The sequence below is a fragment of the Loxodonta africana genome, chromosome 16 (genome assembly GCF_030014295.1).
Source record: "Loxodonta africana isolate mLoxAfr1 chromosome 16, mLoxAfr1.hap2, whole genome shotgun sequence".
NCBI classification, from domain to species: domain Eukaryota; kingdom Metazoa; phylum Chordata; class Mammalia; order Proboscidea; family Elephantidae; genus Loxodonta; species Loxodonta africana.
In genome coordinates, this window is record NC_087357.1 from 83,425,073 (window position 1) to 83,448,018 (window position 22,946).

Below are 22,946 nucleotides of genomic sequence, written 5' to 3' on the forward strand. Positions count from 1 at the left end.
TATTCGATGGCGTCCCACAGTTCTGTGAGGCTGTGTTCATTTTTTTTTTCATTCTGTTTCTCAACCTGGATAATCTCAATTGACCCATCTTCACGTTCACTAATTCTTCCTTCTGCCTGCTCAAACATGCTCTAGTGAATTTTCATTTCAATTACTGTACCTTTAATTCAGAAATTCTACTTGTTTTAATCTCTTAATTGATATTCTATATTTTGTGCTTCTATTTTTTTATTTCTTATACTCTTTTTAGTTCTTTAGACATGATTTCCTTTAGTTCTTTGAATATTTTTAAAATAGCTGATTTGGAGTCTTTGTAAGTCTAATATTAGGGCTTCCTAATCGGCATCTATTGATTGCTTTTTTTTTCCCCCTGAGTGTGAACCATACTTTCTTGTTTATTGGCATGCCTCATAGTTTTTTTGTTGAATACTGGTCATTTTCAATAATATAATGTGGCAACTCTGGAAGACAGATTTTCCCCTCTCCCCCAAGGTTTATTGTTGTTGTTGCTGCTGTTTATTGTTTTTGTTGGTTGCTTGCATGTTTTAGGGACTTTTCTACATTAGTTCTGTAAAGTGTGTATTCTTTCTTAAGTGTGGCCATTGAAGTCTCTACTCAATTAGCTTAGTGGTCAAATAATGATTGGACAAAGATTTCCTTAAATGCCTGGAATCCATAATTCTCCCACCCTTGCCAAGAGTATCTGTGTGCATTTTGGGGCATGACTTCAACACTCAGGCAGTTTAAAACTCTTCCTTATCCTGGACTGTCTGCTTGTTCAGAGCTTCAAGGTTAGTCAACAGAAGTGAGAGCTTAGAGTCTTCTTAGGTCATTCCTGAATATGCACATGACCTCAGACATGAGAACACCCCAAACACACATGTGGTCTTCTAGATTCCCAGAAATGTGTTAGAGTTTTTCAAAGCCTCCTATGGACATCTTATCTCCAGCTTTTGCTTTTAAACTTTTTGGTTAGATTATTGTTTACCCAGACTGTTAGCCACCATTTCAGGCAGCCTCTGGTTGTTTTCAACAAATGCACCTGGAGAAAAGGTTTTGTGCACTAGGTTAGCTCTCAGGTCAAATAAAGACAGGCTTGTGAGTGGGGTGTTCTAGGGAACCACTAGACAGATGAAATAATGGCGATTCTCTGGGAGCAGAGCTTTGAAGGAGAGCCAACTCTATTCTGCTACTTCCAGTGACTTTCAGGCTGTTGGCTTTCACTGTGATTGTGGACTATTTATTTTCAAAATGACTATGGAGCGTGGAGGGGAGATGGGAGTAGGGTAAGTTTGAACAGCACAAAACCTGGTGTTCCTACAATGATTCAGTCATTTGTCTCCAATAAGTACCGCCTAGATTGCTGCAATCCTTTAGTTAATTTTCAGAGTTCTGATAAAGTTAATTTAGGCAATATTTAACAGTGTTCTTGCTGCTTTTCTGGAGGAGATGGTTTTTGGAGGCTCTTGCTTCATTATTTTCACTGACATCAATCATTGACTTCCTCGTTCACTCCAACCTGGATTCCAAGACCTTCTCTCCACAGCAGAACTCTCCCCATTGTCCTCATCACCATCCAGTTCCCTTCGATCACATATATCCCTAACTTAATCTCATGGCACTATATGTCTCTCCTTTGTAGCACTTTTCTTGGTTTCAGTTTCCCTGTTATTTGGAGAGTTATTTCATTAGCCTGTTTCCTCAACTAGCACATACACACCTGCAGTGAGGCCTGCCCAGACACTCCAGACCTGAGATGAGTCTTTCTGAGAACATCTTGGGGGAGGGCTGCTGTTGCCTGCATGTCAAGTTTGTCTTAGCCCAGGTACCAAGACCACTGGAGTGTGGGAGGAATGGCTGCTGTCTCTGGGTTCCAGCGGCAAAGATAAATCAAGGATGAATTTTCTTCTTGCCAAGAGAGATGAACGGAGGAAAAGTCACAGGTTTCTTGTCAATACTTAGATCTGACCTTAATTCTTTTCTTTTTAGATATAAGCCAAACCGAATCCATTGCCATCGAATTAATTCAGACTCACAGCGACCCTATAAGATAGAGCAGAACAGCCCCTTAGGGTTTCCAAGGCTGTGAATTTTTACAGAAGCAGATCGCGACGTCTTTCTTCCGCAGAGTGGCTGCTGGGTCTGAACTGCTGACCTTCTGATTAGCAGATGAGTGCACCATCAGAGCTCCTTTTTTTAGGTATAATCCACATTAAAAACTTCTCCATTTTTAAATGTACAGTTCCATGTATTCTGACAATTGCATGCAATCAGGCAACCAGCATTCAATCAAGATGCAGAACATTTTCATTAACTCAAAATTTGTACCCCTTTTCAAAGAAGCCCCAAATAAGTAAAGGATTACTGAAGAAGAAGAACAAAGCGGGAGGCCTCACACTACCTGATTTTAGAACCTACTATACCACCACCACCACAGTAGTCAAAACAGCCTGGTACTGGTACAACAACAGACACATAGACCAATGGAACAGAATTGAGAAACAAGACATAAATCCATCCACCTAGGAGCAGCTGGTATTTGACAAAGGCCCAAAGTCCATTAAATGGGGAAAAGACAGTCTCTTTAACAAACGGTGCTGGAATAACTGGATCTCCACCTGCAGAAAAATGAAACAAGACCCATACCTCACAGCTTGTGCAAAAACTAACTCAAAATGGATCAAAGACCTAAATATAAAATCTACAATGATAAATGTCATGAAAAAAAAAAAATGGGGACAATGCTAGGAGCCCTAATACATGGCATAAACAGTACACAAAATATTACTAACAGTGCACAAACACCAAGAGAGAATCTCAATAACTGGGAGCTCCTACTAATCAAACACCTATGCTCATCCAAAGACTTCACCAAAAGAGTAAAAAGATTACCTACAGACTGGGAAAAAGTTTCTGGCTAGGACAAACCCAATCAGCAACTGATCTCTAAAATCTACACGATACTGCAAAAACTCAACAACAAAAAGACAAATACCCAATTAAAAAATGAGCATAAGATATGAACAGGCACTTCACCAAAGAAGACGTTCAGGTGGCTAACAGATACATGAGGAAATGTTCATGATCATTAGCCATGAGAGAAATGCAAATCAAAACTACCGTGAGATACCATCTCACCCCAACAAGGCTGGCATTAATCCAAAACACGAACTAATAAATGTTGTAGAGGTTGTGGAGAGACTGGAACACTTATACACTGCTGGTGGGGATGTAAAATGGTACAGCCACACTGGAAATCAATTTGGCACTTCCTTTAAAAGCTAGAAATAGAACTACCATGCTATCCAGCAATCCCACTCCTTAGAATATATGCCAGAGAAATAAGAGGTGTTACAAGAATAAATATATGCACACCCATGTTCATTGCAGCACTGTTCACAATAGCAAAAAGATGGAAACAAGCTAGGTGCCCATCAGCGGACGAATGGATAAACAAATAATGGAATACTACGCAATGATAAAGAACAACGATGAATCTGTGAAACATCTCATAACATGGATGAATCTGGAAGGCATTATACTCAGTGAACAAGAGCTTGAGAAGTACTTGATGTGAACCCTCCACTTGGACAGAAAGCCTACATGGAGACTGAGGTGAGGCTAAGGTTCATATCTAGACACCTTCCCTTGAGCCAGGGGCTCCAAAGTGTCCCAGCTTGACTTACCTGTCTGTGCAAGCTGATGAATTTCCGAGGGTCTCCATCAGCCCAGGGAGGGAGTTGCACGTCCCCCAGCACCGTCCCATCCTGCATGCAGCCTGAGTGGGATGAGAAACAGTGGGGCGTCTGATAAATGGAAGCATGAATTGGCTGGGGATTAAGATATGCAAACACTGTGCTATCCAGGATTGCTGACTCTGCCTAGGTCAGGGTGTGAGCTGTGCCCTTCTCCCGTCACACTGCTGAAGGCTTGTCTGCCTGGAATGTCCTGTCTCTCGTCTCCCTGGAGTTCTCCTACTCAGCTTTTAGGTCTTTGTCCCCACCACAAGGCCCTCCTTACTTCCCTGGCAGTGTTAATTCTGGATTCACTATTTCTATAAAAAAATGTTAGTTTAATATCATAGTATCATCACTGTTTGTATGCCTTCCTCCCACTCTATTATGCCTTTTTATCTGGGTGCTTGGACTATTCCATTTTGTTGAATAAATAAATGAAGGAGGAAATAAGAACTTTAAACATTTACTAGATTATTTACAAATATAGAAATCAACATCCCTTATTTTAGTACGAGGAACCTTACCTGTTTGCTTACTTGCTTTTTTCTGTTTTCCTCCCTAAGCTATAACCCCATGAGAGCAGAGCCCACATTGGTTTTGTTAACTTCTATGCCTGGTGCATTGTAAATGGTCAGCAAAGCTCTCCCGAAGGTCTGGTCAGCCTCCATCCTCTGTACGTGATGTCATTTCACTGCTGTGTCCCTCACCTCTTTCACAGATAACCCCAGCCTGACCTCCCAAACACGGTTGGGTGTTCCTCCCTCTGGAACCTTCCCTGATCCGCCAGGCTGGTGAGCTGCCCCTCCTCTTGGCCTCCAGAGTCCCTGAATTACTTCTTTCGTAGCCCATACCACATGTGGTCACCGTCCTTTTATATTTGTCTCGTTCTCCCATCTTTGATGCGCTTGAGGCATCTGAGGCTCTGGACACTACCAAGGCCAGCCTGGCCAAGATCCTGGAATCAGACTGGCTGGGCAGGGCCTGGGCTGGCATGCAGCTGTTTTAAACGCTCCACACGTCCAGGCTGAAAACCCTCGCACAAGAGGAGTGTGCCATGGCTGGCTCGGGGAGCGTGCGCCTGTGTGCTGTTTGAGGGAGGAAGGAGTGACCCAAGGACGGGGAGCACTGGGGGACAAGGCTTACTCCCACCCAGGCCAGTGCCTGCAGCTGCCTCCTGCCTCTGGGTAGAGAGCTTGCCCAACCCCTGCCCCAGGCTCCAACCACACTCCTAGAGTCACCCTGACTTGGTCTCACAGACATTTGTCAGTGGAGACTCCTAAGGTACCCACATAGGTACCAGAGGACCCACGCTTGTGGCCTTCCGGTCTTTCTGGCCCTCTTTCGAAGCACTAAGAACGCACGGATCACCCGGGAGCTAGGCCTGAGTGCAACTGCCCGTGGGTGCCACACGGCAATCTGCTTCAGGAGAGCCTGCCGTCCCTGGAAGGATGCTCTCCTCAGGGTACACACTAGCCCTTTGTTTTACCCTGGAGGAAAACGGGCCCCAGAGGGGCAGGAACTGCCCAAGGTCACACAACAGAGCAGCGTCAGACCTGGGCTATTAGTCAGGTCCCTTTTTGCTGGCCACTTCCTTGCTGCAGACCTGTGGCCTGGGGATGCTCAGGAGAAAGGTCATTGGGCTACCATGCTCAGAGCTCTCCTGGCGGCCTGGGGTCCAGCGTCCTTCCACAGCTCTGGCCTTCCATCCTGGTGCTGCCACCCAGTGGTGGCCTCACGCCAACCACACTGGGGTCTATCTGCTTACTTGCTCAGCAAAGACACTGATGAGGGTGACAGACAGCTGATAGAGGGACTGGCCTGCACTGTGCCCACTCCCTCCTGGCCTCGTCCAGGCCCTCCGCTTACCAAACTCCACTGCATTACAGTTGGTTAGGAACTCGGGCAGGTAGAAGAACTCCGGGGTCAGTTCCCTGACGTCGCTCATGTTCTCCCTGGAGGCAGACTCCCATGCGTTTTTCATACTGTGGAACATTCTATCCGCCACATCAAAGCTTCCACCCTGTGAGGAGAAGGGGCTGGTCATTGGCATGGGCTTCAGCCTTCAGGTGGACAGGCACAGGTGGGCATTCATCCATTCACCCATTCATTCATCCACTCCGTGTGCCATTTGTACAGAGGGCTATACTTTCATAAAGATATAACGTACTTGCTCATTTGCCTACTCCTACATACATATGTTCATTCATCAGTTCATGCACGTGTGAGATTACTTCTCCATGCATTTATTCACTCAATTACTCTCTGGAACTTCACACTATAAATACATAAATATTCTCTGTTAATCTCGACGGTGGTTACATTAGGTAGGAATTGGTATTTTCATTTTGCAGACCAGAAAACTGAGGCTCCTGGAAGTTTAGTGGTCATGGCAGTAGATGGCAGACCTGAGACCACACCCATGGAGGCGACTCCAAGGTCAGACCTTGCCCTTGTGCCAGTTTACTGTGGGAATCGTGGGGTGAAGCGAGTTCAGGTGTAGATGGATCTAGACAAGCTTCATCTACTGTGTGTGGCCACAGGGGCTTAGCTCTTTCTGACAGGGGAGAAGACACCACACATCTGAGACGTTCACACTTAGGAATCCTGCTGGGAAAGGCCTGACTGGTAATTTTCCTGGTGAGAACAGGGGATCAAGTGAGATCCTTGGGTTATTCCCTGCAGAGGGTCAGGGTCACCAAGAGATTCCATTACCTCCGAGGTCTCAGCAAAACAGTGCACAGGAAACTTAAGGACACGGCTTTCCCCCCAGGTTGCCTTGCTCTCAGTTCGAGCTAGGAGCTGATGTCCACCATTGAATTCATATTGAAATGGAAGCTGAATCTCGGGGCAGGGTGGTGGTCTAAATAAATCTGAACCTAACGAGGCCCTCGTAGAAGCGTATTAAGGGCTTTGTGTGTTTAATCTGCAGACAGAGCGCTGCATCTGCTGGAGACTGATGCTTCCTCACGGTCCCCTCTTCCTTTTGCAGCTTTTATGAGCACTGATGGTAATCTCCTGAGAAGGAATATGATTTGGTAATAAAAAGATTACCTGTATTAAATAAAAATAATATATACATAGGAAATACTGTTAGGGCTGCAAATCTGGTTAAAGATATTACCACAAAGAAAAATGTTATTTTTTTCACTGCTGTCTAATGCATTTTAGCAAAAGTAATATCTTTAAAACTTAAGCCTGTATTATTTATAAGGGAAGCAATAACTGATTTTCTTATTTCCTATATTAATAAATATATTTGCATACATTTGTTTCAAAATTAATGGGTTTTCTCCCTTCTGCAATACAAAAGAAAATGCCAAATTCCCTAGAAGAAAAAGTAGAGTTCCTTTGTTACTAACAGAGTAAGTCTGTGGGTTGACATAAACTCTGGTGGCTGCCAGCTAGGAGCTGTGTCTCCGTAATGGAGGGAAGGAGAAAGGGAAGAGAAGACCAGGGGAAGCAAGGGAGAGGAGAGAGGCACCACTGAGGTGTACAGAGCGCCTGCATAAGAAAGCCCAAAACAAAATGAAATGAAGTACCAGCAGAATTAAGTCTAGCGACTGGAAGAAAACAAAATGACCAGGCAGAATTACTGAACCAGGATCTATTCCTGAGCAGGTTCTGGAGATATCCTTGACTGTCAAGAGTGATTAATCCTTTTTGTATACAAACAGACTAAAGCAATAATATCAAGTTATTCTTATCAACAAAGGAACAACCCCTTATGGGCAGAAGGCTTTCCCACGTGACATTAAAGCTAGGAGACTACAAGCCAAGGCTATGGAGTCTGATGCAAAAGGTTACAGTCTTTGGATTTTTTGTCCATCACTAATATATAAAGACACCAGAAAGATATTTTTAATATTCGACGGCTCAGAAATATAACTCTAGGTATTGTTCCTCAGTTTAAATACTTTAAGAGGTGCTCTTACTGTGGACACATTGTTAGGAAAGACCAAGCTCTATAAAAAGACAGCATGTTTGGCAGAGCGTCAGCAGAAATGAGGGAAACCCTCTGTAACATGGATTGACACAGTGACTGCAACATACCAAAGGCTGTGAGGATGGTGCAAGACCGGGCAATGTTTCCTTCTGCTACATACAAGGTCACCATGAGTCGGAGCCAACTCACCAGCAACTATCAACACCTCTTCAGTGGCTGAATTCTCACCTTCCGTGTGGGAGACCTGGGCTTCAATTCTTGGCCAACACGCCTCGTGTGCGGCCACCACCTGTCAGTTGGTGCAGGCTTGCACATTGCTATGATGCTGAACAGATTCCAATGAAGCTTCCAGACTAAAATGGACCAGGAAAAAAGGCCTGGTGACCCACTTCTGAAAATTAGCCAGTGGAAGCCCTGTGGATCACAACTGACAAATCTGCAAGTGGTAATGGAATTGCTGCGAGCTGGGGGCGAACGCAATGGCAGCTAACGACAACAACTTTTTTTCTAAGAGATGAATAAAAATTAAGAGTGAAGCAGAAGGGAAAACAATTGACAAGTGCTGTTGCTGGACACTGAAATTAATTAAAATCAGAGAAATGTCCGTAATTATTGTACATGTGATGAAAACTGGAAACAACTTTGAAAGGAGCGTTCTACTTGTAAAACTGTATTAAAGACAATGCTTCTTTCATTTGAGGACCAAAATTCCATGTGCACCAGTGTCCCTTCTATTTGTGGGTCTGGATAAACCGCTCTTCAGTATGGCAGAGAAAATGTGTTGGAAAAATCTTTCAGCTCTCGACACACACCCCCGAGAAGTTCAGTAACCTCGTGTGCTCAAACCTGTTGCCGTCGAGTGGATTCCGACTCATAGTGACACCACAGGACAGAGCAGAACTGCGCCATGGGGTTTCCAAGGCTGTAGACCTTTACGGAAGTAGACTGCCACGTCTTTCTCCCTTGGAGCGGCTGGTCGGTTCAGTTAGCAGCTGACCGCTTTAACCGCTGCGCCACCAGGGCTTCGTGCATGTGCTCAAGGACACTCAAACACACAGATGTTTTTATAATATATGCTAGAAAGTTGTTCTTCCTCCCAGGTGGGTCTGACCCAAATCAACCCACTGCCATATCTAGATAACGGGATTAGTTCCAGGAGCAGACAGACAACCCATTTTCATTACAGACATTTTTTTCTCCAGTAAACTTAAAAGTACCCCACGCAAACAATTCACTTACAGGACCCTGTCCGCATGGCAGCTGATCTAAGTTGGCGTCCTTTCTCCATCAGAGAGGCTGGGTGCTATCAGGGATATCATCTCCACTTTGGAATCAGGCTCACTTGGTCTGAATTTCAGAGCCCACTTACGTGCAGTGTGCGTTGAGTGAGTTTTTTAATCTCGTCAACCTTCCGTACTCTCATCTGTAAACATGGACGGTTGCTGTGGGTGTGAAAGCAATAATGTGTGTGTGCGTGTGTGTGTGTCTGTGTGCTTATGTGCAGTGTGGGTCTTTGTGTGTGTGTGTCAGGTCCTGATGCAGGACTAGGCAGGTTGTAAGCAGCAATGAAGGGATCTAGCCTCTATGTCCCTTTCCCTTCAAAGACTGGGACCGGGGAGGAATTGGGCTTGGCTCCAGTCTCAGTGTGTATGTGGGAGGTAATCAAGTATTTAAGAGGAAAGGTCAAGGGCAAAGGAGAAAAAGGAGAAGGGATCGGAAGCAGAAGGTGGGGCATGAGGGAAATGGGGAGTGGGTGGAGAGCCCCTAGTGACTGGGATGGGTGGGAGGGAGGGAAGTCTAAGCACCCATGGGATGGTGTTATGGATTGAATTGTGTCCCCCCAAAATATGTGTTGTAATTCCTTATCCCTAGACTTGTGGATGTAATCACATTTGAGAACACAGTTTTAATTATTATGTAAATGTGACCATATCACTGTAGGGTATGTCTTAAGCCAATCGTCTTTGAGATATAAAGCAAGCTGATTCGGCAGAGAGGAGGAGGCAGAGATGGGGGAAGGTAGAGGCCGTGCCACATGCAGATCACCAAGGGGCCAAGGAAGAGAAGCTGGAAAAGAGACAAGGGACTTCCCAGAGCCCGCAGAGGGAGAAAGCCTTCCCCTAGAGCCGGCATCCCGAGTTCAGACTTGCAGCCTCCTAAAGTGTGAAATAATTTGTTTGTTAAAGCCCCCACTTGTGCTATTCCTGTTACCGCAGCACTAGGTGACGGAGACAGATGGGAATGGGGAAACGAGAGCATACGGCAGGGTGTTCTGAGGTCATGATAACACCAGGGGAACAAAGGCGGAAACATACAGGATGAGAGAGCTGGACTCGTATTCTACGGACGTCTTCAGGAAAATGCCCGGCCCTAACATCCTACCCTGGCGGCCTGGTGGTGCAGTGGTTAAGAGCTACGGCTACTAACCAGATGGTTGGCAATGTGAATCCACCAGCTGCTCCTTGGAAACCTGATGGGGCAGTTCTACTCTGTCACAGAGGGCTGCTAGGAGTCGGAAGCAACTCAACACCAAGTTTTCTCTTTTTTGGTTTCACATCACACTCACTAAGCTAAAAGCCGTTGCTCTAACGCTGTTTGGGAGCCCTGTGCAACAGTCCAGCTGTCTACTCCATCTTGATCTCAGCTGAGGTGGGGCTCCCCTCAGGGTAGCCATTAGCTTTCCTGTCCTGTAGGATGAGACCTTTTACTAAATAAATAAAACACTCACAAAGGCATTTTGAAAAACATGCTTTCCAAATGGCAAGTAGAGTGGTCATCTGTGAAGTGTTAAAAATAGCCAAACATTTCTCACACTGAATCAGACTTTCCTTTAAAGGAAAATGAGGCTCCATTATTCAATGCGACTCATTAGAAAGTTGTAAGCCAGGATTGTACCCCAGGTCTGTCTGACTCTCTTAAACCAAACCAGTTGCCATCGAATTGACCCTGATGCATGGCAACCCCATACGTGTCAGAGTAGAACTGTGCTCCACAGGGTTTTTAATGGCTGATTGTTCAAATATTGATCTCCAGGCCTTTCTTCCAAGGTACCTCTGGGAGGACTCGAGCCTACAACCTTTCAGTTAGTAGCATGTTAACTTTTGCAGCACCCAGGGTCTCTTCTGACTCTATTACACATGTTTTTTCTAGTACTACTACTGAGTATCTATGACAATAATCATATTTTTATTTCAGTCAAACCCTTGGCGAGCCTGAAGGATTCTTGTCAAGGCACTGCTTTGTCCCATACAGACCCTGCCTCCTATGCTGCCTGATAACAGTCCTCTCAGCAATCTCTGCCATGCGGCACTGTTCTCACTTTGCTGTGCAGGCCAGGCTGTACCCCTGTGACATGGTGGGCACCAGGAGGTAAGCTACTGGCCTCTAAGGCACCTGACATGATGGAGCGGTGAGTGAGGAGGCCCAGCGGCCATTCTACTGGACGATACAGACACAGCAGCTCTGCCTTCCTTGCAGTGCCCTGCACAGCCTCCTCTGTGACCAGGGCTGAAACCAACCCGGAGCTCCTACACTGGGGCTGGGGCAGGCCAAGCGCCAGCTAGCCCACACTCTCTGTGGCTGTGAGCATATGCCTTACACAGAACCAGCCCCGCTCACCTCAGGTGGCTCGGAAAATCCTTCCCCACTGCTGGTAACAGCTGACTTCGCATGGGCTGTGACTTAATTAACACAGCACTTGATTTCTGTTCCTTATTAAATGCAGCCGTAGCAGCAGGAGCAGAGGCTGCCTCCTCACCGGGGTGCTGGCTGCCGGGCTCGGCCCCACCTCGGCGGGGTGTGAGCTCGGGCAGGAAAGCAACCAGCGCTCTCACACAGGCCAACATGGGTGCCGGGGCTGAGGCTCTGTGGGGGCGTGTCCTCCTGGCTGCTCACAGACTGGCTGCAGGTGACCAAGAGTTTGGAGAACCGCTGGCACCTGGAGCTGTGATGGGTGGACAAGGCCCTCGCCCAGGCAGAGCACAGCTTCAGGCCTCAAGGCACGGGGAGAACAGAGCCCACCACAGACCTGCCTGGGTCACACTCTGCAGCTGTCACCTGCTCAGGTCACGCAGCACGCATACTGTACTTTCTGGGTTCTAGGAATCCGTCAGTGTAGTAATTAGTCCCCCACCCGGCCGTCAGTTTGTCTAGTGTGGTGGTGTGCATGTTGCTGTGATGCTAGGCGCTCTGCCACTCAGATACCGGCAGGGTCACCCATGGTGGACAGGTTTCAGCATGGCTTAGTGAAAACCTCATGGATCACAACAGTGCACTGACTAACTTGCTTGCTTTGGACACATCATCAGGAGGGATCAATGGCTAGAAGAGAACATCACGTTTGGTGAAGACGAGGGCCAGCGAGGGCGAGGAGACCCTCAGAGAAACGAATCGGCACAGTGGTCACAATGATGAACTGGAACGTGCGGTGATCAGGAGGGTGACTCGGGACTAGGCAGTTTTGTTGTGCTGTACCTGGGTCATCAGGAGTTGAAGCTGACTTGATGGCAGCTAACATGAACAACAATTACATGTTTGGGGCAGAAAAACAAACACAGAACCATAGAGTTATGCATCAATTAGAAGATTTGCCCAAACTTAATAACATTGAAATATGAGGGAAATAAAGCGTGCTCCACCCTAGGAATTAGTACCTGCCCACGGCAGTCCTTGGGCTTCATGGGGAGCTCTTGGTGCCAGCCACACCATCCACAAACTCTGTGGTGGACAAGCCGTGGTGTGGGGAGAGCTCCGAAACCACTGCCCCGCCAGTTGTCACACCTCATCACACAGATACACAGTGCTGGGTGCCAGGGTTGTGCCAGCCAGGTTCTCATGTGCACACGCCACCCCGCCCTCAACCCCCTGGTGCCACGGCGCCCACACGTCACAGAGTGCACACCTCCATGGTACACGGCTCAGGTGTGTGACATTGCACAGGGACTCCACAGTGTTGTGCTGACAATAAGACCTTGAGAACGACACATGTCCATATCCCCGGAGCACTGTGTCCCCTCTGGACAACCTCTGCAGGCCTGGCTTTTCTATTTACTGGAGTGCTCTAGCCTCAGTATCACCATCTCATCTCCTTTGTATATTTCCTGTGGGACCCCAGGCCAGGACGTGGCCTCCCGCATGCTCAGGAAAGGGAAGACTAATCACAGCACCCTCTCACGCACTGGTGAGGGCTAAACGGGACGATAACACAGGTAAGGGGCTTAGTCCCAGCCAGACACACAGGAGGCGCTGAATGAGCCTTAGAGGCTGGTGCCGTTAAGAAAGGGCCTTTGGAGATGATCGTGTCACCCCTCCTCTATTTCGAAACAAGGAAACAGAGTCCCAGAGAGGAAATAGTCAGGTATAGCAGAGACAAAACGCTGGCCCTGACCGCAGGCCTTACCACAAACCTCAGCTCTGGATAATTCACGCTAAGAGGCTGGAGGCACCTTGCTTCATGCACAAGGGAAAAATGGGCCCTTTCTTTGTGTTGACTCCCATCAACATTTGGCTTTGGAAATGACCCACATTCTTTCTTCCCTGCGTTCAGATAAACGGAGAAGGCCTCACTGTACCAACTCTGCCCCCTCGCCTCCTTGCTTGCTCTTCCCCACCCCTGGGTAGGAGCTGGAAGTCAGCCAGCTCCAGCTGCTAAGAACCTGGGGAGGCCTTCTCCTTGCCACCACACGGGGGCAACGCAGAGCCCTTTAGCGAGGAACTGGCTGTCCTCTAGGGGGCATGGCGTAGTGGGAGGAACCCAACTTTAGGAAGACGTCAGAGCTGTCTGCCCAGGCCCCAGGACTACCAACGGGAGGGGGCCATTTGTCATAGATGTAGCCTTTGTATTTGAGAACTAAAGTTCATCTTTTGTCAGTTAAAACCTGTCCAAAGAGAGCCAAAGCACCTCCAACTAAGAGTGGGAAGGTGAAAACAACCCAGAAGCACATGGAAAGAGCCCAAATGCTTTCAACACAGAGAGGCCCGCCTGCTACAGACAGATTTGAACCCTGGACACCCAGGGAGTCACATGAGAGACTGAAACACACAGTCAAAATGCGTGAACTAATCTGGCTGGGTCTGAGCTACATAAAATCACCTATAATTGGCTCTGACCGCCTCACCCTGCTTTGTGTTGTCATTAGGTGACACCAAGTGGATTTTGACTCACAGTGACCCCATGCGACGGAATAGAACTTCGTCACAGGGTTTCTTAGCCCATAATCTTCATAGGACCAGCTGCTGTAGGGTTGCCAGATAAAATACAGGAGACCCAGTTAAATCTGAATTTCAGAGAGACAATCAGTAACTTTTTGGTATAAGCCACCGGGTGGGTTTGAACTGCCAACTTTTCTGTTAGCAGTACAGTGCATAACCATTGTGCCACCAGGGCTCACTCACCCTGGCTTAAAAAAAAAAAAAAAAACTTAGGCCCTCTCAAACCAGTTTGGTCTGGTCACAAATGAACCAAACTTGTCTAAACTAGTTGTGACTCAATTAAAAGTGGCCTTAACCCAAATCTTCTAGAAAGTTCACAGCATACCTGTTTAGTCTGGCTCAAGCTCACGTGGAAAGTCCAGACTGTCTTGAATTGGCTTCAACCAAAGGAAACCAGCTTGAGCCAGTTCCCTCCTGCTCAGATTAGAGCTGACCAGTTGGAGAAGGAGGAAGAACTAACAGTGATGGATCACCTCATGGTGTCAAGCTCTGGGCTGGGGACTTTTCCCACAGAATCTGTTAATCTTTCCAACAGCCCAGTGAGATGTGTACAGTTTACGCTCATTCGCAAAGGTAAAATAACTTGCAGCAGATTGTCTATTACGTGGCAGAGCTCGGATGTGGATCTCAGAGCTGACACTGCTTCCATTTCATACTGTCTCCTTCCAGTGGAAGCAGACCCTTAGCAATGGGTAGAAGCTGGGGGTTCTGGCTTCAATGCATTGAACCTAAGCGGCAAGGGGAAACTTTTAAAGCATCCAGAAGTCCCTGGGTGGAGAGCAACTATGGAATCCATCACTGTCATCGTCAAGGGTGATGATCATTTCTCATGGATTAATGAGCAACATCTGGATGGGATTCCTGGCATGGGGTGCAGCTCTGGGACCGTTCTTTCTCCAAACCAAACTTACTTAAAATGCTTGTTGCCTGAGAAAGACTCAAGGGAAGCACACTTATTATTTTTGAGTGAATTTCCAAGGTGAGGGGATTATACAATGTCTAGACGAAGCATGCCGTCAAGTACAGAGAAGTCTGTGCCAAGAAACAGAAGACAGGAGGGCTTTTGCTTCTAATTAGAAACAGTGTCTTGCCCTGCCTACCTATTCCTGCTGAGGCCCCAGGATTTGGCTTTAGTGCTGACCCAGGGTAGTCTTTAGTTCTCAGGGTCAAGGTCCTATGAGCGACCACAAAGAGTGACCTTGCTGGTGAGATCAGACCAAAACACCGTTCCTGGAACATCCATTCTTTTCCTTGATGAAGCTTAGCTGTTCGAGCAAGTCTGTGCTTGCTCTTGAGGCTACCATACCTAGCTGCCCCCGCCTTGGCCTGGGAACCACCTGCAGCCAACGCTTTTATTTCCACAGGACCGTTGTAATGCCAGGTTGTGTGGTCTATTCACTTTGGAATTGGCTGAACCAGCCAGCTGCACTGAGCTGCCGAAGGCTTTTCGTACTAAAGCTCTGACCCTGGACTAACGGGTACGCGAAAGCAGGATCCCAGTAGACTGGGTTGGAAAGGAAGAGCGCAAAAGAACTTGAACTTTCAAGTAGAAGAGGAAGGGTGAGAGGTTGGGGGTCTCTTGCTACTCAGTGCCCTCACAGCATTGCCCATGAGGGACTCTGTCCCAGGAATGCCCCCCTGCCTTGGACAACCCTGCCCACTCAGGAGTCGGTACTGACTCACATCCAGCTGGTGTAGGGTTGCCAGATAAAATAAAATACAGGAGGCCCAGTTAAACGCCAATTTCAGACAGACAGCAAATAACTTGTTAGTATAAGTCATTTATCTGAAATGTAAATTTAAGTGGATGTCCTGCATTTATTTATTTATTTACTTTGCTAAATCTGGCAACCCTAAGGGGGTATGATGCTCTGTTAATAAATGGGTTGGTTTCTTTCTTTGGTTTAGTTGTTTGTTTAAGTCTTCAAATATTTTGTTTGTCTTTTTAAGCCTTTCAGCGTGTCCTTAGCATAGCTTTGGTGCATTCTGATGTCGAGTCATATTCTTTTCATTGTTCATTTTTTTCGTATTTCTTTTTCTAATTTTTGACTTCCTACCTTTGCAATCTTTACTATCTGCTTTTCCTTTTCCACTAAAAAGTATTTATGTTAAGTATTTTTTCATAGCTGTTATTCATTACATTTTGGAGTCCTTTCACAAGGTTGTCGGGCAGATGCACAGCTGTAACTGAGAGGAGCAGCTTGCCTCACTGGGCAGCCCGTCATTCCGGGGCAAACATCAAGTGGGATTTGTGGGTGAAGATGGACTTTCTATCAGGGAGGTGGCCTCCTTGTTCAAACCCAGCTCCTAGGCTGTAAGACACACCTAAAGATTGGGGGACTCACCTGCAGAGAGCAGAAGGCCTGGGTGAAGGGTGGCAACCGGACCAGGTAGGAGGCGACAATGATAGCAGAGGAGTAGTGAGTATAGTAGTGGCACTGGACAATCAGGTCTCCTGCAATGAGAGGACAGTCCTTAAGGGCTGCAACCACATCTGTGCTGGTCAGATGCACACACACAGGCCATGTGCCACATTGCAGTCTGGGACAGTGAACGAGGGCCTGGCTTCACAGAGCATCTGCAGGCCAGCAGCCTCCCCACTCCACTGGCAGATGTCATTGTATTTTGGTCAATAGCCACCACAGGTGAAAAGCTCCTTCAAGACCTGGCAGCTATACCACCCAGGGCCTCAGGGGTCTGCCTCGAAAGACACGGGGTAGACCCAGGCCCTGGGAAGGCCACAGCCGAGGACTCCCGGGGAGGCGGTGTTCTGGTTTTCTGACTTAAAGGGTATGTAGAAGACCCCAGAATGCCTACAATTGCACCTCCAGCTCTCGCTCGTTTAGTTCTCTTCTCTGTGGGCAGTGGAGCCAGGTTAGGTCAGTGACACCCCAGGGTGAGCAGGGGCATAGGTGTTCTTATCCCCTGGACTGATGGGGGCACAGGCAGGTTTGGGACCTGAAAGATAATTGCCTCTGTTGTGCCCTATCCAGTGAAAGCCCAAGGCAGGAAAGCCAAGGCAGAAGCAGCATGTGACTGGAGCATTCCAGCACCCAGGGACAGGGGTGCTGCCTTCTGGAGCACTTGTGCAGGCTCTGTGTCCCTGCATCAGCATGGCAACCATATGCATCAGTTCTGTTTATTATCCCTACCTTACAGACGAGGAAGCCAGGGAGAATGACAGGCCTGCTGCCATCAATAAAAAGTGGCTGAACTGGTGGCACAGATAGCAGAGGCCTTGGCCAGCTCCCTAAAATGTCTGCTCAGCCACCTCACTGCACTCCACACCCAGTGCAAGTTCTCTGAATCAGAGTTGTCCAGGGGTTGCTGGTGTCCTGTGCAAGGCCCCTTAACCCCAGTATATGGCCCTTTAATGCACACCAATGCTAAGATGGGTAAGAATAGTGCCTAGTGCCTAAGGGAGCCCTGCCTGGCACACGGCAGTGGGCTCGGTCCTTTGGAGCCTCTGTGGAGAGGCTCCAGCTGTGGCCGTGGCAGCCAGGAGAGCAGTGCCTTGGGGGTGGGGGTACGGAGGGGTCACGGGTGATTCAGCTTTAACCCCAGGAGGAGGTAAGTAAGTGCCTGCCCATCCCTTCTACTTCCTCCTCGTCCCCCAGTGGGGTTGAGCCCAAGCCCCACGCAGAGCAGTGGTGGTGGGCAGCGGCCAGGCCGCCTTCCAGGGGCTGGGATGTGACGAGTACAGCAGAAGCCTCTTCATCCTCCCATGAACCCACTCCCCAAAGGCTGAGCCTCCCCAGAGTGTGCCACCACTGTTCTCAGGGCGACTGTCACAATTCATAAGTGGAGGCCTCTTGTTTATATATGTCTTTCAATGTGTTTTAGAAAAAAAAAATACAGTTAGCATCAAATGCATGATGAAAACTTCTTTTAAAAATACATATATTGAAGTTAAAGAAGGGAGTAGACCTAAAGAAAAACATAAAGGCAATAATAGTAGAGAGGGCTCGGGGATGTGATGAAAATTCTAACGGTGATGTGCAGATGACCGAAGTCTGGGAACAGGTTCCAGGGTCAGACAACTGCAAACCCCACCACTTAACAGGCTCTGTTAACAAATTTGAACAAATTGTTTATACTCTGAGTTTCAATTTTCCTCCCTGTGAAATGAGCCATTGTGTACAGGAAAGCCCACCACTTGTCTGTCAGTTTGTTGTACTGAGATGGCTTGTGTGTTGTTATGATGCTGGAAGCTATGTCATCGGTATTTCAAATACGAGCAGGGTCACACATGGTAGATAGGTTTCAGCGGAGCTCCCAGACTAAGACAGACTAGGAAGAAAGGCCTGCTCATCAACTTCCAAAACTTAGCCAGTGAAAACCTTATGGATCATGACATAACACTGTTTGACTCATTTGTTTTGGACACATCATCAGGAGGGATCAATTGCTAGAGGAGGACATCAGATTTGGTGAAGTGGAGGGCCAGTGAGGGTGAGGGAGACTCTCAGAGAGATGGGCTGGCGCAGTGGCCACAACGATGCACTCAAACATGGTGGTGACTGCAGCTGTGACGCAGGATCAGGCAGCACTTCGTTCTGTTGCACACAAGGTCAAAGGGAGTCAAAGTTGACAACAACAAAAATAACACAGTAATGCAGGTTGGTTGGCCCGCACCAAACCAGTGCTAGTTCCTTTGCCTTTACTTGTCCCTAGGCATGAAGTTATATTAGCTCTTAGTACCATCGTTCTGCGTCCCTGCTACATATTAGAATCAACTGAGCTGTGCCTCGCCATCAGAACCCAAAAACAAAACCTATTGCCATCGCGCTGCTTCCAACTCATAGTGATCCTATGGGACAGTGTAGAACTGCCCCATAGGATTTCCAAAGCTGTAATCTTTGCGGAAGCAGGCTGCCACATCTTTCTCTTGCAGGGTGGCTAGTGAGTTCGAACTACCAACCTTTTGGTTAGCAGGTGAGTACTTAACAACCGCGCCACTAGAGCCTTATATAAATCAGAATTTCTAGAGGTGAAGCCTGGACATCAGTATTTTTAAAAAGCTCCTCAGTGATTGTTACACGTAGCTAGGTGCTAACCATTGCATTTGAACATTCTCTTCTCACATGTAATTGTCTGCAGGCTGGGGGACTGCCGGAATTGTTACCAACTATAATTTCTAGGCATGCAGAAAAATCAGCCTATAATCTACCCACCTTCAGTCTTCTCAACTTCTTTAAACCTCTGGACGAATTTCAGCTTTCTTTCCTTGGTCTGAGCCCCCATGGGCTTCGAAAGATCCCGGAAAGTCTTGGGGTTTGTTAAGTTCAAAGTCTAGAAGGCAAATGTACAGTTGAGTTAACTCCCTTCAGACCCTTGTGAGGCCCAGAGAGACTCCGGGAGCCACGCTGTTTAGTTTTATGGTTCTCTTTATTGGTTTATGGTCATTTGGTCTGGCCCCCTCTGGTGATTAGAAGGCATGCAGGGGTTTTCCTGTCACGGAGTCAGTGATCCACAAAGACAACACGGGAGAGACGGAGTATAGGAGGAGGGAAAGATTGGGTTCACGGTAAACTTGTTCCAAGTTGACCCAACTCAGGAGATCTTCTCCAGTTACCAGAAAGAGGGTCTAAAAAGAATCCCTGTTCTCTATAAGGCATTTGTCTCCTGCCCTCACAAAGGAATTTAATTGTTCTGGCTGCTTGCTTAGAATCGCACTGATTTTAGTAGGAAGTTAGAAGGGATCTCTTTGGGGAGGAAATGAGAGGATCGTCCTCATTTTCCGGAGGCTCATTCCCTTCCCGGCAGTGGAAACAGAATGCTCTCCCCTTCCTCTGTCCTTGGAGGTGCAGAACTGTGGAAAAATGAAGAGTTCTCGGGGGCCAAATGGGGCCCTGGCTGCCCAGTGGTTAAGAGCTTGGCTGCTAACCAAAAGGTCAGCAGTTCGAATCTACCAGCTGCTCCTCGGAAACCCTGTGGGGCAGTTCTGCTCTGTCCTATGGGGTCACTATGAGTCAGAATCGACAGGACAGTACCTAAAAACAACAGCAAGGTGTAAGTAGAGACATTTTCTTTGAGCAGAGATGCTCCGTATGTTAGCACGAGCTGCACGTAGTCCCTCAGTCTTTGTATTTCTTTATAGAAGGAAGCATTTCTTCATGCCCACTGCCACTGAGTCCATCCCGACTCATATGGACCCTATAGGGCTGAGTAGAACTGCCTCATAGGGTTTCCAAGGCTGTAAATCTTTATGGAAGCAGACTGCCACATCTTTCTCCCATGGAGTAGATGGTGCGTTCAAATTACTGACCTTTTGGTTAGCACCCTAGTGCTTCAACCACTGCGCCATCAGGGCCCCTTCATTTCTTTATGATCTTCTTTAAAATTATCCATTGAAAACCCTACGGAGCACAGCTGTACTCTGACACACGTGGTAACTGTGAATTGGAGCCAACTCCATGGCAACTGGTTTTTGTTTTGCTAGCAGAGACTCCACCTCAGCTCCCATGGGGGAGTGAGGTGTGCCACAGTTTCAGAAGCCTGCAGAGGCCAGGCAGCTGCAAGAGTGGAGCAGGGCACTGTAAGACCCCAGCAAGTGACAGAGACACAGAGACCTTCGCTCATTTAAAGGGGCAACTGCTACAGCTCCAGCGGACTCTGCCGCATGAGAACAGAGCTTCATAGTTGCCAAACCCCAAATCCACTGCCATCGGTCCATTCTGACTCACAGTGACCCCAGAGGGCTTCCAAGGCTGTACATCTCTACAGGAGCAGACTGTCACATCTTTCTCCCAAGGAGCCTCTGGTGGTTTCGAAACGCTGACCTTTTGGTCAGCTTTAACCACTGCACCACCACCAGGGCTCTCATAGTCCCCACATCTCCTCCTTCCTCCCTTGCCTGCTGAGGTCCAGGGACACAGACCAAGAGAGATGAATGACCTGGTCTTGCCGTCAGCCTTCTCTAGCACTATGTGTCTCAGTCCAGATCCTGGGTGAACTCTGATGCTATCATCTCAGTTATGGTAATCATCTTCACGGAGAATAGTCCTCTCTCTCTCCTTGTAGATTCTAGAACAAACCCTGCAGCCCACCTCACTTGTGACTGTAGCTCAGCACTAGTGTTGGGCCATGGCAGTATCTCAATATATGGGGATCAGTTGTCTTCACGGGAGAGAGTAAGCCAAGAAGCTCTCTTCAGATCATGTTAGCAGTTGTACTACTCATGTGGACCACCACAGCCTTGCCCACATTCCCACAGGTGGGGCTGGGACCTGCACGCAGGCAGTCAAGTGTCAAAGGCCTCCATGAGACAAGGGACCCGCACACCAACAGCTCTTGGGCCCAGGCCAGTAGTGAACCTCATGGTAGTCTCTGCATTCTCGCTTAGTCTGTGCTGGTTAGCTGGCAAGAAACCCCCAGCACACCTGCACATTGTTCCATGGGAATCCCTTACCTCTGAGGTGTAGTCAGCGAGAACCCAGGGAAACACTGGATACTGCATGTAGTCATTGTAGGTCCTCCCAGCCAGAGTGTTGAGGTACATGAGATACTCAAAATTGCTGATTTCCTTCTTCTACCAGAAGAGACGAAAAAGAAAAAAAAGACAAGCTAAATGTGTTTGACCTCCATAGGGGCCTAGCTCTCAGCCCTCAGCAGGAGTCCCCCTCTCTGAAGGTCAGAACAGGCAATGTATCAAGTTGGTTGTTCCCATGCATCTTGGACATTAGCCAGAGGTGACTCAGTGACACACACAATTTCAATAGGAGCTGCAGCAAATATATTTAGGAAGCTAAGTCTGTCTGGAAAGAAAGTACAGCTTAGCAGTCCAAAGCCAAGGATAAAACATCTTTTGTGTTAACCGTTGGATGTAATGCTCAAAACGATTAAATGTACAAATGCTGTGGGTAAACTTACTGCTGACCCATTTATGATTAGAAAAATAAACTAAGTGATGTCTTAGCAACAGAGAAAGAAGTCTTCACCAGCTGACAGACTGAGTTCTCCAAGTCTTCCTCCAGGACTTTTAGAGCTGCCTGTTCCCTGTCCTTGATTATTGGGATAATGGCCAATCCTAGAGGCCTTCTGTCTTACCAGTCACCAATGGGGACAGGAACGGTATTTGGGAAAAAATCACCAGGGCCAATGGATGAAGTAGCAGTCCCATATAAATGTCATCTCTCATATGAGACCTATATACTATGGTCTCTCCTTTCTTTGACCTGCACACTGGGAAGGGATTACAGAAATGGGTGACCAAGAGCCACTTTCTTATTGCCATGTGATCATTAGGACTGCCCCCTTGGGGTCCCTTCCTTCCAGTGAAAACCCTCAGCTGACTGTCAAGCTCATTCAGGCTGGAAGTCACAAGTGTCTTCCCTAGAACAAGACATGAACACCCATGCCCCTTCCATGTTGTGTGCATCTTACATACATGTGCACACCTTTCTGGGTGGGACATGAGCATATACACAGAGGTACTCAGTGCATGCACACACACACACATAAATACACACGTACACACACGCATACACACATACATATTTACGCACATATAATACACACATAGTGATGTCATTGCCGATGTCAGATGGATTATGGCTGAAAGCAAAGAACACCAGAAAGATGTTTACCTGTGTTTTATTGACTATGCAAAGGTATTCGGCTGTGTGGATCATAGCAAACTATGGATAACATTACAAAGAATGGGAATTCCAGAACACTTAACTGTGCTCATGAGCAACCCGTACTTAGACCAAAAGGCAGTCGTTCCAACAGAACAAGGGGATATTGTGGGGTTTAAAGTCAGGAAAGATGCGTGTCAGGGTTGTATCTTTTCACCATACTTATTCAGTCTGTATGCTCAGCAAATAATCCAAGAAGCTGGACTATATGAAGAAGAATGTGGCACAGGATTGAAGGAAGACTCATTAATAACCTACATTATAAAGATGACACAACCTTGCTTGCTGGAAGTGTAGAGGACTTGAAGCATTTACTGATGAAGATCAAAGACCACAGCCTTCAGTATGGATTGCACCTCAACATAAAGAAAACAAAAATCTTCACAAATCGACCAAAAAGCAACAAACATCATGGTA

The 22,946-nt window shown here is 47.4% G+C and overlaps 1 protein-coding gene across 10 annotated transcripts in view; it reads right to left on the bottom strand.

Annotated features, from left to right (window-relative positions):
- Positions 1–22,946, bottom strand: part of WDFY4 (WDFY family member 4) — a 415,213-nt gene that overhangs the window by 26,906 nt on the left and 365,361 nt on the right. For 9 of the 10 annotated variants that reach the window (XM_064269860.1, XM_064269858.1, XM_064269857.1 and 6 more), the window contains 6 exons: positions 21,302–21,421; positions 19,065–19,182; positions 16,236–16,345; positions 12,154–12,189; positions 5,604–5,757; positions 3,687–3,778 (listed from right to left, as the gene is read on the bottom strand). In XM_064269860.1, coding sequence (XP_064125930.1) covers positions 3,687–3,778; positions 5,604–5,757; positions 12,154–12,189; positions 16,236–16,345; positions 19,065–19,182; positions 21,302–21,421 — 630 coding nt within the window. The remainder of the gene's footprint in view (positions 1–3,686; positions 3,779–5,603; positions 5,758–12,153; positions 12,190–16,235; positions 16,346–19,064; positions 19,183–21,301; positions 21,422–22,946) is intronic. The other variant, XM_064269856.1, reaches the window with a different exon arrangement.